The sequence below is a fragment of the Diorhabda sublineata genome, chromosome 5 (assembly GCF_026230105.1).
Source record: "Diorhabda sublineata isolate icDioSubl1.1 chromosome 5, icDioSubl1.1, whole genome shotgun sequence".
Taxonomy (NCBI): Eukaryota; Metazoa; Arthropoda; class Insecta; order Coleoptera; family Chrysomelidae; genus Diorhabda; species Diorhabda sublineata.
Window position 1 is genome coordinate 30,538,686 of NC_079478.1, and position 17,848 is coordinate 30,556,533.

Here is a 17,848-nt window from a genome sequence, read left to right on the forward strand (position 1 = left end):
ATTAAAAATGTAATGTAATGGGTAAATGGGTAAATTATACAAGGTGCGCCGCCATGCCATGTTTGTACTGAAAGGGAGCCATGGGTTAAGAAAGTTTGGAGACCTCTGGCTTATGGAATGGACGATATTTGGAATGATGAAGAATTCATAGAAATTTATCTCAAATGAAACGGTCCAGTATAAAATGTACTTGAAACGTACGTATGCATGTACAAATGTTTGCATCTTGTCAAATGATAAAACTTGACAATAACCAATATTGTCGATGTACGAGTACGGTAAAAAATGGGACGAATGATTTTTGTAGCAACAATTACTTGGGTTGTATTAACTATAACTCTTATATTTCATAATCTCATGTTTTGAGACAAATTTCAGAGATTTCCTGCTTAACAATCTGCTACTATAGTCGCTTCAGTGGGATTTTGGAGCTAAGTCTTCCTTTTTATCAATATCTGTCTCACTCCTTAGATCTAGTACCTTGCGTTTTCTGGTTTTCGTGGAAATAATTCTAAAGGAGGCGTTTGGATACCACCCTTCTAGAAATAATTCCAACCATGTATTCAACGTTAGTAAGAGACTAGACTAATACTATATTATTGTACTAAAAAGTATAATACAAACTTTACGCCAAATTTTTTAGTTTTATTATTTTTATTAAAATAAATAGCTATATTACATGATGATCGTTCGTAAATACCCCATTTAAATTGATTATTTTCACTATTATTTTGAAAATTTAATCATAATCAAATTGAATAAGTCGTTAACCAGCAATTTGTTCTCAGGTTCGTAACTCAAATGATATGGACGTGAAAGCGGGTTGTATGTTCAAGAAATGCAGTTTGCAATTGAATACTAAATACTCATACAAATGATTCGACGGCTGAATCTGAATTACTTGTTTACTATGAAGTGCAACAGCAAATTTAAGTGAATGCAATGCAATTAACATTGGAATTAAGTCAAGTTTACATTAAACTACTTCATTCGACTTTCTGAAGTTTTGACGAATTTCAATTTAATTATTTTTGATTTCCACGTTTCATAGAAAAAAAATTAACAGAAAATTTTTCCATCGCGGCAACGGAATATCTAGTTCGGTAGATTCCAATCAGAAATTTGGGAAGTTAACATATAGTGGAGTAAGATTATTAGATAAGTTCGCTTACACGAAAAATGCGTTCAAATTTTTCTGTCATTGATTTGCAGGAATGCTCTCATTTTTTGTGTGGAAGTTTTAGAATAGCTTCAATACGTTCGATTATTACTTGTGAAAATTACTGGTAGTAGCTCTTTGTTGTTTCTCTTTTTTCTCAAGCAAAAATCACCACGTTTGTCCATTCCTGAATTTCTTACAATATGCAAGTTCAAATACACAAAATTATTAATCAAATCTTTAACATGAAAATGGATGTTACCCACGAAGAGAAAAGCTAGAAAGAAGTTACGACTAACATAACATTCATCAGAAGCTGAGGGAATTGAAAACTAAAAAGAAATCAAATGGCCTACGTTCAGGCTTGTTGACCGCCAATGGGTACCTGATATTCGAAAGCTCAGAGCCTTTGAAGATGTGGAAGATTTACTCAGAACAAGTTTTTGATGATGAACGTACAAGTAAATACACACACTACGATGATGTCTCTGATCCTTCAATTCTAATCTCCGAGATACATGTAGCTATAACGTCCATAAAGCACGTCAAAAAACGTTTCTTTATATTTTGACCACGATTTTTAAGACCTAAGATAGAGTAACGATTTCTGAAGACTGGCTGCAGTTAAACTTTAAAGCTACCCCAAAAAAACAGATGCGAAGCACTGTGAATAATACCACCTAATGAGCTTGATAAACCACATAACACGGATTTTTAGCAAAATTATACAAAGTCGAATATATGCAAAATGGGAAACAAATTTCCCTAAAACGCAATATTATTTTCGTAGTGCACTTTGTACAAGGAGAGCCGTCTTTATCCTACAAATTTTCATCCAGACATCGAGAGATATGAACAAAGACATACACCTTTGCTTTATCAATTTCTCCAGGGCTTTCGTAAACGTCAATTAAGAAAAACGTATTGATGTTCTTAGAAACACTGGCATTGACGGAAAAGATATCCGTATTACTATTATTCACTGGAGTCAAATTGCAAAAATAAAACTAGATAAATCGCTGAACGGAGAAATTGCTGTCAAGAGGGGAGTCTACAAGGATTGCATACCTATATATTCCTAAAAAACATTTAAAAAAGCACTGGAAATACTATCAGATAGTTTAAAAATCCACGGAGAAGTAATCAACAAAATTAGATATACCGATGACACAATAACTATAACAAATAAAAATAAACAGCACAATTATACGCAGCAAGTGAAGAAATTGACTCTCCTTGAATATATCAAAAACTGAACATATGATTATTATCAAAATTCATCATCATTTCCAGTAAGTGTGACAATAAACGATCAAGGCATTGATCGGTTAGTACACTTGTCTCGAAACCACAATAAACGATAAATGGGGCCAGGCATTAGAAATAACATCAAGGATAGAAAGAGCTCAAGCTGCGTTTAATAACATGAAACGTGAAGACACACAATACACACACAATTTCCTTTGAGACGAGCCCGTCCCTCTAGGCATCCACCCCCGAATAAATCCACGAGTGGGTGCGAAGAAGAACATTCCACCGCCCCCTGTCATTTCGACAGGTCCTCATCCTCTTTCGCGTCGCAGTGTCGCGCGTAAACATGAAGAAACATCATATCAGCAAAGATATACCTTCACAACAAAAATTTAGACCAAACGGGTGGTACATATTTTCTCTTTCGATCTATGGTGAAAAGGCTTGGACCACCTCCAAGAAAACTAGAATCTTTCGAAATGTGGATATATCTGCGTATTTTGAAAATATCCTAGACGGATCACAACACCAACATGGAAGTTATGCAGAGTCATTTTTACAGTAAAAAAAACTGAAGCTGAAGTATTTTGGCTACACACTAAGACATGACAAATACCGTCTTTTGCAGTTGATTGTCTAAGACAAAGTAGATAGTAAGAGGGGACCAAGAAGTGATAACTAATTCCTAAGAATCTTCTCCGATTCAACATAGTGAGATATTACCACTGTTGCTTGCTTATAGATATTATCAATAGTGTTCAAAAAATACACGTCTTGTATGAGCTGATTACTAATATATTGGAACAAACATGTACATTCCTTAAATTAATGCTCTATGAACATAACCTCTTCATATTTCAACAAAGGTATGATGAAGGCTCCGTAGGTTTTCGCTTATATCTTCACTTGCATAAGATCCGTGATATGAAACAACACAACGTTTGATGCAATAAAGACCAGATATATCTTGATCAAAAGTATGCACAGATTCAACAAAAACGATCTAATTGATCGTATTGGTGACAGTTTAATGGCAATTAAGTATCAATTCCAGGATGAAATCTGATAAAGTTTATTTAACAATCACATAAATGTCAGTTAGATTAGCTCCGTACCAAAAATTGCGACTTTTTTGACTTCTTCCGAATATCTAACAATCTGGTTTATTCGAGATTTAATTTCTTGGTATCTATTAAGTGTTTTATTTTTCTTTATGTTCAACGATGTATGAAATACCATGGAAGTGAGTAGAAAAAGGAAAAATATCAGTTTTATTTAGTGGTAGGTATACTCTCTGCCCGGATGCAGACGGCCCTAAACATAAACAAAAACTGAGCTGATGAGGAGCACCTCTCGAAAAATCCCAATAAAACATCACTAGTCCCATTCACAAATATGAGCATATCTATCCTTAATAGAACTAAATTAATACTTTCTAGTGAAGCGAAATATCTGGGAGGCATCCTGGATAAAACACTAAATTGAAACAATCACCTCTACAAGGTAATTGCAAAAGCCACTGCAGTTATATGGACTTGTCGCAAGACATGGGGACTAAAGCCTAAAATGGTATTCCGAATATATAAAACCGTCATCAAACCCATTATTTCATGAGCAGCGCTTGTTTGGTGGTCGAAAAATGAACAAAAACAATTTAGATAAAACTAAACAAGATTCAAAGGCTGAGCTGTCTAGATATTACAGGGGCAATGTCAACCTGCGCTACTACAGCTTTAGAGGCGCAACTGAACCTGTCTCCTTTTCACCCCATAATGAAGAAAGAGGAATTTATCTACGATAGATAATCCAGACAGTAAAACTAAAGCCAGAACATCTGATAGGTCAACTAATGATTCTAGAGATAATACAGCTAGGAATCCGTGACAAACCAATGGACCTCATTCGAAGTATTAACGACCGCCAATTATGGGTCAACAAAAATCATCCCTAAGCTCGAAATTTATCTCTCTGAAATAGGTTTGAATAATTTATTGTAACTAGTAGCTAATCTAAAATTGAAGTAAATTAGTCTTTTTTTTCTTTTACATTATTGAACGCCTGATATAGTTCAAGAAGTTTTTAGAGGAATATAAGAAGTTGAAAGTTTTATGTTTGTTGTTCCATGAACTCTCAGAAGTTGGAAACTCTATCAGCTTGAATCGCTGCTGGCAAACATTCTTATCTAAAAAATTACTATTTTAATCATTTCTCCATCTGGGAATACAAGAGGAGTAGTTTGTTAATAGAAACTGTAAAAAGAGTTTATAACATATTCAGACAGTGGGGAGCTATTTACATTGATATAAATGGCATAGAGTTTCAATGGAATGAGAATATTGTTGTGTGACGAATATATGGAGATATATGGAATGAACTATGGTCTCGATTCAAATTATGATTCTATCAAGAAGGTATTAGAAAATATGGTCAAACAAACTTTTATTGCTTAGTCAAGTTCATTTGTTCAATACCTATTTGTTTGTTCTTAGTACGACGACTTTATTTTGAAAAAAAACACGTCACTGTCTATTAGACCTTCCTACTAAAACAACAAACATGTTTAAGATTCGCCAATTTTTTTCTATACGAGTCAATATTGTCCTAGCGTACAATGACAACTTAAAAAATCAAGTTCTAATAAACTTTCGTTGCTCACGCTTTTAAAAAAATCTCAATTTCAAAAATAGCGCTTCCATTCCATTTTGTAAGAGGACGTAAATGGTGATTCAAATTTGTTCAATCTCTTTTTATTTGATAACTTGGTATATATTTTCATTCTTTGAGACGTATCATTATCCAATTAATCTCCTTATTTTGTTCCTCTTATTGGAATTTTCTCTAAATCATCTTCTGATCCGAAGGCAGACTTATCAGATTTATTAATATATCATACTTTTCAATATCATCGCCTCCTAAGCTACCTCTACCATAATCGGCTAGCTTCTGGTTTAGGTTACTTTTATTCCTGCATCATATTTATCATATAATTTAATTTCTGCATTTTGTGGAATTGAATGCTCGGGTGAAAAGTTCAGATTATTTATATCAGATATGCTGTAGTTGTGTGCCTTCTATTCCGATGTAAATATCCTTTTTGCAGGTTTGTGATTCTTTTTGTGAAGCCAAATTAAGTAGAAACCGGCCACGAGACATAATCTTGGACAAAAAAATAAACGTTATGGTATTTTAGCATGATCTGAGAAAGATCGGAGAAAAAAGCCCGTGTTGAAATAACAAATGTCACGAAACGTACGAATATTGCTGGCTAAAATATTTTTGGAATGAAGATTTACTTCAAGAAATAAAAACAACTATGAATGCGACATATTACTATAGCTTACTGTGGCAATTGCGTCAAAATATTATCGGAAAAAGGCGCGGCAAAATCAGCCGAGGTGTGAGCTTGCTTTACGAGAATGCTCTAATCCACATTGCTTCTATTTCCAAGGCTACTGGACAGGAATATGTTATATACAGATATTAAACATTTACCATATCTGGCCCTGTCTGATTATTTCTGTTCGTACCATGTTCCAAGAAAAAACCGTTGATATCTACCTATTCAATGTAGAACATTTGTAAACAGGCATATTTATGTTTGTGTATAAATTTAGGTTTCATATTCAAGTTTCAGAGGAAAACCTTAAATTTCCTCGGAAACTAATATTACAAAATATTCAACCCTAATTTTTGACAGAGAGATAAAACTTTGACGTTTTATCTACTTTCAGTTTTCATCAAAATATCCCAAAGGCGAAGAGTTTAAAACCAAAGATTACCGATTTTGTACCCATAAATGATGCAACAAAACTGTTTTATGCGAAAAGTAACAACATTCCCGAGTACAATACTTTGGAAAGAAAAAAAGTTTATCACGTATTTAAAAGTGCTTCTGCTCTTAAGAAGTTGAAAAAATTGCAGATGATGCAAGAACTGAATTTTAACTTGGAGATGATCAAGTCAGTAGTGAACCCATAAAAGAAGAGAAGAGAATAGAGAAGAAGCGAAGGAAATTCAATGTGAGGAATACGAAGCTGACTTAAATGTCAAATTGACTGACTGTTTGATAGATGAAAAACCGCAAAAAGAAAACTTGCCTTCGGCTCATAATATGTATAAGTATAAGGAGAACAAAAACACATATTAAGCCGCCAAAAAAGAATTATAAGCTAAAATTATCACAAAATTTACTTCTAAAGATATTCCATAAAAGTGAGAAAATTGATATTTTAGTGACAGGAAAATCTACTACATCAACAGAATCCAAATCCGTTGTTAATAAAGAAGTTGAACCGACAGAAGAGGAAATTAATCAAACAATTGTATAATTTGATGAAAATAGTGGAACGTCAAATTTTTATCTACCTTCCAAAAAGTGTAAAAAAGAGACCTAAAATCTAGACGATTCTTACATTAATAATATTCACAACCCTTTATTGCAATTTCAGCGACATCTTTTTTTTTCTAAACTCTTGAATTGATTACGAATTTATGTCAATTTATTCTCACTCAAATGAAATTAAAACTGTTCTGTATATTATACAGGAAACTTCTATCTCATAATTCAATAAAATTTCAGGAAGTAAACTTTTGTATACAATTATACATAGTAGGCATGCTCTAATCACCAGCAATTCCCAACATTTGGCTCATCCACTGTTCGGTAATTTCGCAATTTGGCTGCAGATTCAAAGACAAACATTTTATCTAATTACTTTTAAGAAATCGAGAGATTCTCTCGTAATATAGCCATTTAAGGCAGGCATATCCGAATTCGAGGAAAATGTTCTTCTTTAATTAAGTTAATTAAAAGTGTGAGACGGTGGTTGCAGAACAATAGACTGCCACAGTAACTAAATATGCTTTTTAAATAGTAAACAGGATCGGAGTCAAGACGAAATACTCTCAATTTCAATGAAATATAGACGATAAATTACTGTTAACAACAAAGACATTTTGTATATCAAATACTTCCCAAAAATTTGTTTAGTGATGTGATAACAACCTTTTGGACAGAATCAATATACAAATGATAATACATCAATTTATTCTAATTCTTGTGGACTACCAGACTCCAAAAAGACATTCTCTAAAATTATTAGTTGGACTCAAATTGAGGCACGACACATTCTGGTTTAGTGAGGACTTACTTGATAAAAAAAATAATTTCTGAACCAATTCTATCGCTTTTTCAAAGAAAGCTGTTATAGTACAAGATTTTACTTAAAAACATATTAACATCAGAAGATATTAACATTCTGTAAGTCTCCATAACTTAATCTCACGAATATTTGGAGACGTTTGAGCTCCTGGTGTATAGAACCACTTTCCCAAAACTTCTCATCCTATCTGTGATGCATACAGAACAGCAAATATACCACCTATCGTATTCATGATGATACAATGATTTTTTGTAGGATTCAAACTAAAATTGTTACGTCAACTATGGGTTTTCAGAATATATAAATAGGGAAGTACATATTCATGAGAAACACTGTGGATTTTTAACCTGGAAATGTAGATAGTAGTAGGTTATTTCGTTAAATAACAGGGGATTCACAAATTCTTAGTATTGAGATTTGGGAAGATGTTGCTTAGCAAAACTGTCTACTGGTAACCACTGACATCTTCCACCACGACAACGCTAGACCACTCATATCTTTAGTTACTTAAAAGTTTTTGTTATATCTACAGCTCAGAACTTGCACTGTTTGACTATCATTTATTCCGTTCTTAAAATTTCCTTCATGGTGTAATATGAATAAGTCATCTGTCATCTTGTCAAATGCCCTAAATTTGTTTAAATTTATTCCACCCAAATGAAACAATGAATAAAATAAGAAAACGTTACAATAATAATAATTGGTTAGTCTTAAAGTTTTTGATATCTTTATCGTTTTCATCTTCTAATGGGCATAGTTAGAAAAGTATTAATATTTAAGTAAAAACTTACGTTGTGTTTCCATAGAACTTTGTATGCCCAAGGGTTGGCGTTTACCTTGCATTCAAAGTAAACATCGTCTCCCTCTTCAATATCGTCAGGATTGAGATTCGAACCCAGAGACAGGTGGAGAATGGGCACATCTGAAATCACAATAGTATTCAATTTCTATACGAAGATAATTTCGAATTTTTCTCCAATCGGCCCGATTAAATCATTTTAATTTGTATAAGTATAACGAGACTTTTCAATATGTTTTTCCTCATGATTTTTATGAAAAGATTTACAATAATTAAAGTATCGATTATCACTCTATGTACACTTTGAATACGTACTGTAACTCATTTATTGGTTTGCTAAATAGAGTCACTGAATTATAAATGAATTGTTTTTCTGTTTACGTTCATTATTTTCACCAATATACTATCGAGCTATCAACTTCATGAAAATAGGAACATAGAAATGATAAAAAGTATGGTACACTTTAAAAATAGTATGATGAGGCACGACTTTTTGTTATAATTTCTCTTTCTATATTTCTTCCAATTAATTGTTCTGAGAAAAAAAGTGAAACTCAGCGTATACAATAAAAACATTATCATCACTAACATATGGAAGTGAAGTATGTCTAACTAACAATTAAATAGATAATAAAATAGAAACGATTTTGATGAAGTACATACGAAAAATAGAAGGAGAAATTGGGATAAATATATAGGAAATGAAATTATAAAGAACAACTCACATCAAGAAACAATCAAAGAAAATATACAAACTATTTTGAACATTTAACAGAGATGGAAGAAAAAAGATAAAGGAGAAGGAACAAAAGAAAAAGGAGATTATAGATACGTCCAACAATCAAACTAAAAAATATAATATATTGAATATAATTTGATGTTACCATGTTATTTATTCTCAGGCGTTATATTGTTGGACGTTTTCAAAACAAAATTTCAATTTCAATTCAAAATTTCTATGCGTAGCTTAATTTATCTGATAATAACTAGTAAAAAATGTTTTTTGCCAAATAATTGAAATAGTACGACAACTATAGACAGCTGTAGCTGTAGACAGTTTTCTGATTCTCACTAATAATAACTACCACATGTTAAGTCGATGTCTACTTAAGGAACCCTATTTGTATGGAAATATGAACCATGGAAAAGAAGAGAGGTACAAGAATAGTCGAAATTTCGTAATGGTTTCTAAGTATGGGTTATTCGTGATGAAGTTACTTAGATAAATTTTCAAAGCCGGTTTATATACGAAGTCTGTGTATTTCGAAAAACTACGAAAATACTGGAGGTAGAGCTTGCATCATTGTATTTTTAAATACCATTTTCATGAAGTAGTAAGATTTGACTGCAGTAGAGACGCTACTATTACAAAGTAAATACTGCATAATTTTTGTCCTCGAAATATGAATTTATAAAAATTGGGCGTAATAATCTAGTATCATCTAGTACCATTCAGTATCATTTGAAATTATCTATAATCATCTTGTATCATCTGCAATCATCTAGAATGATCTAATATCATCTGGTATCATCTAGAATCCTGTTGAATCATCTAGTATCATCTAGAATCATCTAGTATCATCTAGAATCCTGTTAAATCATCAAGTATCATCTAGAACCATGTGGAATCATCTAGTATCATCTAGAATCATGTTGAATCATCTAGTATCATTTATTATCATCTAATATCATCTCTTATCATTTAATATCTTCTAGTGTCATCTAGTATTATCTAGTAACATCTTGTATCATCTAGTATCATTTAGTGTCAACTGGTATCATCTAATATCATCTATTATTATCTAGTATTATCTAGTATCATCTGCTAGGCTCTGTTCTTCAGTTACTGTTGGAAACATTGAGAAAGTGAGGCGTGTAATCTAAGAAGATAGAAGTGATTGAGGCAACTCTTGGTGCTGGTATCGAAACAGTTAATTCAATTTTACATGATCATCATATGGAAAATAATTACCAGATAATAATGATAACAGATTAATTAAATAACAGAATTTTTTAGAAAAAAAATTAGTTATAAATAGTAAGATTCAACTACATAAGCTGTGTTTTCCTAAATTTATTCAAAACACATCCTTTAGATCGGACACATTTCTTTTATGCCGAAAGAAGATATAGTTGAGTGAAATTTCGTCGTATAATTTTTGGAACTCAACAATGTAAATCATGAATTAATTCCTAAATTATTGACTTTAAAACTTTTCAACTATTCTGTTAACCACTATGGGATTTTCGCTAAGCTGTGCCAAACTCGCCTACGTTATTAAATATATTAGGAGGAGTGTTGTAATAACGCCATTCCATTGTCTAACTTCTACCTTATTTCACTGGACAGACAATGGATATGTGAGGTATATGTTTTAACATGGAAGTTTTAATGTGCATGAAGCTATTTGAATCTCGAATTACGACGTATGCTGAAATGTACTGAAAGTAGTATTTCACGGAATTTGGTTATTTCAAAACTTTGTAGGAATGATTTGAAACTTTTTGAACGAATTTGTTGATCGGGAATAACCACTAAAATGTTAATTTTCATATTTTTTCATGAATATAAAACATTCCAAACAGCATGTTTAGTGAACCAAGAATTTCAGCAAATTATTCTGATGTTAATCATTGAATTCCAAATATTCAATATCATTCCCCATACACCCAAAAAGTATTGAAATCAATTTTGATATGATTACCTAGTATTAAGAGGAGACTTTCTGTTCCAAACCTTGCCAAACGAAATAGAACAAAGCTAAATAAAATAATACTTTCATAAATCTTTTCATGTAAAATTAATTAGCTCAATTCATGAAAAACTGTAATAAAACATTTATTTAGCACTGATACAACTCACAATAAAATGATTTACGATTTGTATGTATCATAGAATAATCGTTTTGTAATTCCTTGTTCGATGTATGGAAAAGTGATTTTTTTTTATTGACGATTCCAAATATCAAATATTTTGCAAGAGAATGATCGACTGGAAAAATCCCATTAAGCTTTACCTCTCTCTTGACGCTATGCTTACAACGTTACTAAAGTTGCCAACCTCGTCTAATAGGTTGGAATAAGATATTTTATTGTACCCAGTCGACACCAAAATAACGAGCAAATTTCCATTTACACCACAACAAACGTTCAACACGCAAGTAATATTTTCAACATTCAGAATATCACGTAATGTCAATCAATTGTATTTCTGCCGACACTTAGGCAACGACAACATAAAGACGGATCAGTGGAAGTCTTTCATAACGTGACTCAATCAAAGATTTATCAAGCACTATAACTAGAAAGCAAACGTGATAACCTAAGATTGATTTTCTTCTTGACAAGACTAACTACAAGATATACGTAATAGTTTTTTTAAATTGACAGTTGTAATCGTAAAAAGGAACAACGATATAATTGACCTAACGTGAATTAACTGACCGTACTAAAAGTTGAGTTTGACGTGAGCTTTGTTTACAATGTTGTTTTTAAGAAATTATTACATTTAACAAATATTTATCATTAAAGTCAGTTGTTGTAAGAGCTAGTGTCACTATTTATTTAATTTTACATCGTTAAGTAGAAATATAAAATATCATTAACTTGTAAGCTTTCGACATTGTATAATGCTTAAAATACCGTAAGACAAGAAAATTACAATCCTCGTGTTAGTCGTAAATAGTGTTTAGAATTCTATAGAATTCATAAATCTCTGTAGAATTTTTAAAATTGCGTCAAAGAAGTGGCTGATTATACTTGCATCAGTATATTAATCAACAAAATTATTCTCAGACAATGGCTTAAAAGCAGATTAGATCACGACCACAGGAGTTTGTTACAAATTTTATTGAATATTATGAGATGGAAAAAAATAACGATTGATTATACTAAAGTTAACATCTTTTTAAGGACTTGTCTATTAATATTATATATTTCTGAGAGTGGCAACTGCACTGAAAATCTTAAAAAATACGGTATGGACCGTTAATAAAAAAAGAAGAAAGAGAATAAAAATTTTCCAACGCCACTTAGTTAGACACATGTATGAACAAATCAAGTAGATAAACTTATTAAAAAATAATACAATACCGTCCAATAGTCTTGACCTTTAGATTAGAGTTAATTTACACTTTAAATAAATTTAACGAGTACACCTTCATAGTGCATGTAGTAGTGTAATTTTTTACCAGCTGCTTCGAGTGTTGTATTTAAAATTCTTAGAAAGCTGATAATTTTATATACTAAGTATTGAAATTAGGTAGATTCAAACTTTTTATTTTCAGAGTAAATATGTTACTCAGAACTCTAAAGCAAGATTTTCTGCTACAATTCTACCGTCTTAATCAAATATGGTATCAACGTTACACGTGTATGAATCTAATAACGCTCCTGATATAAATCAGTTTATGAAGAGTGATTTTGACTCATTTAAGAGAATACCCAGTTCATATTATGTTATTTTTTAGAATATATAAGTACATATATACAAGTATATACGTACACAGAAATTTTGAAGACTTCTACCGATTCGAACTTATGTATAAGCAGCATCACTGATCCTTGTTACGTCGTAGCATAACCGATGTATTGATATTTGATTGGCAAGTGAACGAAAGAAAAATATTTGTGTTTTTGTGATTGTTGTTAATGATCGATAAGTGTGTAAGGAAGAAATCGTCGAACCACTAGTAGTTAAGATATTATATACTGTGTGAAGTTATATATAGAAGAAATTCATGAAGGATTTTTTATTTTAATGTCGATCGAATTTTTTAGATTTCTGAGGAAATTTCGAATAAGTAGGCGTAGACTTCAATTTGCGATGGATGAACGGACACCACTTTTATGGATTTATCAAATTTTCAGTGTAGCTACTTCGGTTAGCAAAACATTGTAAACCGAAAATTTAAATCACGGCGATTGACATAATTGGTGTTATGGGGGTTTGAATTTTTCATGTATACAAATGATCTGATCAAAATCGATCCGCAATGGTGCGGCAATCGAATCGATAACACGTTTTTACAATTGTTACAACTTTTTCTGATGTTCTTGTAAGTTTGAAAACCATATATAATTGATTGATGTTTGTAAGGTATTTATTCTTGAAATTCTGTATTTCCAATGGAATTACGACTATGTTGTTGAAATATTTTGAAGAATCCTTTTCATGGAACGCAAATATTTTCATGGCACGAAGCATTCAGTGATCCTGATGTCGTCGGAAAGTTTTCTCGAGCGAGTCTTCCTCTGTTAATTGGATAACCTCAAAAAAGTTGAAAATTTTCGTGTCGGCATTTGACAGATAGGGTAGGCCGTTTACATCTCTCATGGATCTACCAACTACACAATTCTAGACTCGTATTCCAAGAGACCCGAAATTGTGCAGAAAAAACATCAAGTTATTCGAAAATAAATGTGGTCATCATCATTTTGTCCCATTACCAAACGTGTGATCCGCAATGTATTCATTCCAGAGGATCAAGTAATCAATACTGTTACTTGCCCTTTTCGAGGCGTCTACGTGAAGCGATTCGTTGTAAATAATCCAAATAGATTGAGTGATTTTTTGGCCAAACACGGAACGAGACTCTACTCAGCTACTTATTCGCTAGATTTGGTTTACTGTGACTGAAAACTATCCCAGTTTAGGATAATAAGTGTTTGGAAAATTGGATTAAGGGTTGACATACACATATTGTCTCGAAAAAAGCCTTTTGGAAGCGATAATATATATTTGTATTTGAATACGTGTGAATGTTGTTTTGTATAATCGGAATCAAATTTGATCACGTGGTACATCGTGCCGAGCTATTTGCTGAACTCGAAGATATAATCACGGAGTTTTTACTGTGCCGCAATAATTTTAAATTAGATGGTATCCTACCAAATGATCTGTAGTGGAGCTCTTAAAGCTAGTGATGTTATCATCCACTCTAATAATGACAGTACAAATGTTCAAGTATTATATTTTATTTGAGTCAACGTGAATGTTGTCAACTGTTTGGAAAAGAATTATATGTAGAACTTACAGGGTTTAAAGTGTTATAATTGGTGTTATAAGTGATTTGATGAAGCTGTAAGCGCGAAATTAATTTGTACAATTTTATTCACGTAGCTTCACGTGAGAAATGTCACAATACTCGTACAATATATAATGTATAGCAGCTTATCATCACTGTATATCAAAAACAGTTATTCTTACACAAAAAGTACAACGACAGTTCTTGTCTATAATTTTTATATCTAGAATTTCTGTGTGACTAATTTTTTAATAAAACTTTTAATAAACATGGGATCTTCACCAAAATTTAGCTCACTGGAAATTTTTCATTCTTTGAAATGTCTACTGGACATTGAGATAAAATATGATTATAGCAACAACAATTAGTTCCATTGATAAGCTGCTTACAATAATTAATAAATGTGTTTGAGAAAGGAAAAGATGAGACAGATACTAACTGAAAATTTAATATTGAAGATCTCGTGTATTAATAAAAACGTTCCAACAGAAAGACAGGACAAGGAGATCAATACTTCAGAAATGTTCCAAGAGATCTTTTAAGGATGTGACACATGTTTTGACCTATATCTTCATATTTATTTTTAAAGTTACCTCTAGTCATTTAATAAATTCATAATCTCACAGAACACCCTCTACCAAGTTATAGTAAAGTGCTAGTAGCACTATCTAGTTTGAAACCATTTTATATAAGATTGTAGGATAATCATATATATTTATTCAAAACGTCGACAATAGTGTACTTGCTTGGCGTTTATATACAACTTTTTTTATAATTTTTTTATTCTTTGATCAATATTTATAGAGAAAAGAATTATTGAAAATTGAAAATTTTCTAGGTAGTTTAAACATTTCAGTAAGGCCGTTATATTGCGTGACGTCATAGGTATAAAATGAACATTGAACATATTATGATACAAAATAAAGACGACACTTATTTTCTCGATTATTGCAATATGAGCGTTATTATAAGACTTTAATTATTCTGAAAAATGGTGTATAAATCGTGATTTGTGCCACAATGGAAAAATACAACGACTAAAACACCTGATAAAGTTTTTTTTATTATGCCAAGAAATTCGAATATACAACTAAAATAGTTTGAGAGTGTTGGTCGTTCTGAGGATCCTGCAAGATGTAATAATTTCTGTTATCAGGATCATTTTAATGTAAGAAAGATTCAAATTCAACTTATTTTAATATTTTTTAGTAGTTGAGTCTATTATGCTATCAATTTTTATCGTTATCGATTATGTAATAATGTTAAAACTTAACTCATAAAAGATTTATTCAATTTATCATAAGTAATAAATACAAACTCTATTATAACAGCACACGCTACGTTGCCGGCAACGATAACCTCGTGATCATCAACCATCAACTGCTCAATGTTTTTATAAAACCTCACAACTGAAAACTAATGAGAATCGTTTTCTTATGTAGTTGAAAATTTTAAATTGCGAATTAAATATTATATATTAAATATTCAGATATTATTTTTTCACTTTTAATTACATATTTCACTTTGTGACATTATTTCATAGACCATAGAGAGAACTAAACAAAATTAATAATTTTTAAAAAATGCAGCACCCTATTGTATACAAAGTAGTTTCACATAAAAGGACCATTTTATTATGGCTACTGCATAGTTACCTCTATATACTCAAAATTTATGGTTTTAAATTGAATTATAGATTAACAATAATATATTTCCTATCCTTTTAGTTATAATTCACCCTGTATAATCACGAAAACATTCTTGTTGATCTTTTCTTTCCTTTATTTTCGTATTTACATTGACTGATCGATATTCAATTTGTCTTAAGGTCCTATTTTATTTCACGCTATCTGACTGTTAAATGAAATCCGGTTTCTTGCCAGAAATGAGTTTTCAAAAAACAATTTCGAATAAGCCATATCAATAGCGATTAAGTATGTTTGTCCTGACTAATATGTGAACGTATTCAAAACATGAATACAATTCATTTTCGCAACTCCACGCAGTCAATGGACAGTATGATATGAAGAAACAATGATAACACTATGGGATTATCAAAATATTGAAGCAACTTAGAAGTAGATTAATATGCGTCAATGTGATTTATTCAAAATTTATGGTAGATGAGAAGTTGTATGAATTATACAAGATTTCGAAGAGTCGTTTTCTCTTCTGCAAGATGGCGAGCACTCGTCTCTAGTTGGATGTCTTAAACTAACAGCTAGTATACGCTAAGGACTTAGTGTTTGTTCAAAGTTGTTGTTCAAATATTGAGTTCAAAAATCCTACTCTGTAAACTCTGTTTTTATAAATAAGTAAGTAAGAAGAAATCAAGACTTTGAATTAATATGCTTTTATCTGTCATAATCGCATGTACATTCATACCTCCGTTTGTGAATCAATTTAAAACGCTACACCAAAATTTTTAGCTTGAAATTAGGTGAAAAATTATATGTAAGAAAAGTTATTTTTATGTTTTATTTCATAACACATATCCATTATAATTTACATATATAGGTCTTGCTAATCTAAAGCCCTTTCATCATTAAAATAAGTTGTTAATGCTCCTCTTCTTTTTATTGCGTCTTTTGTATTGCTTCCAATTGTAGATACATCATTAAATTCATTGTATTGGCTGGACTCAGCTCTTCAAGAGCCTGGTGCAACCATTAAACCATATTGTATGTAATTTTCATTTCTGATATCTACCAATTATGCAAACACACTGATGCTTGAACAACGGAAATAATATTTTTAACAGACCTATTAATTAGTTTTCTGAGAATTGTCCACTTAGATACCATAATACCAACAGAATTCTCTACCATTTCTGGCTCTTCCTAATCTGAAATTAATCACCCGTTTCTGATACAAGAAAAGGCATACTGCAACAACAAATCCACTAGCTTTTCTCCGTCGGAAAATTGAGGCAATAGCATATCTTTTTTGCTTAAAATGTGAATATGTATATGTAATTTTCTTGATCTACATAATTCATAATAATCATGAACAATTGTTTTAGCTAATAAACTTTTACGATAAATTTACTGATCATCGATTTTTCCTCACAAAATTAAAACCGCCACATCAAAAATACCTATTTTCTAACCAGTCAACATGCTGACATTAGCCAGTTATTCGCAGCGAATTATTCGCTGCAAATTATTCACTGCATTTACGCGCTAGTTTGTAAATAAATGGAGCAGTTTTATTTTACGATTTTTACACTAGATGTCGCCCACAAACATGTGTCAGTTTAATGAAGATACATACCGAAGGTACGACGTTTTCAACAACAAGGTTCTTAACTCATTTTCCTCGTCTTAAATAAATAGGAAATGAATATTCAAGCAATATAATGACGTATATATATATATATATATATATATATATATATATATATATATATATATATATATATATATATTGCTCTCAAGTCTTAAGATTTCAA

General features: G+C 31.4%; 1 protein-coding gene across 1 annotated transcript in view; it reads right to left on the reverse strand.

Annotated features, from left to right (window-relative positions):
• The window catches only part of LOC130444229 (nephrin-like), a 748,786-nt gene that overhangs the window by 56,859 nt on the left and 674,079 nt on the right, over nucleotides 1–17,848 (reverse strand). The window contains exon 9 of the mRNA XM_056779287.1: nucleotides 8,364–8,494. Within this exon, the coding sequence (XP_056635265.1) occupies nucleotides 8,364–8,494 (131 nt within the window). The remainder of the gene's footprint in view (nucleotides 1–8,363; nucleotides 8,495–17,848) is intronic.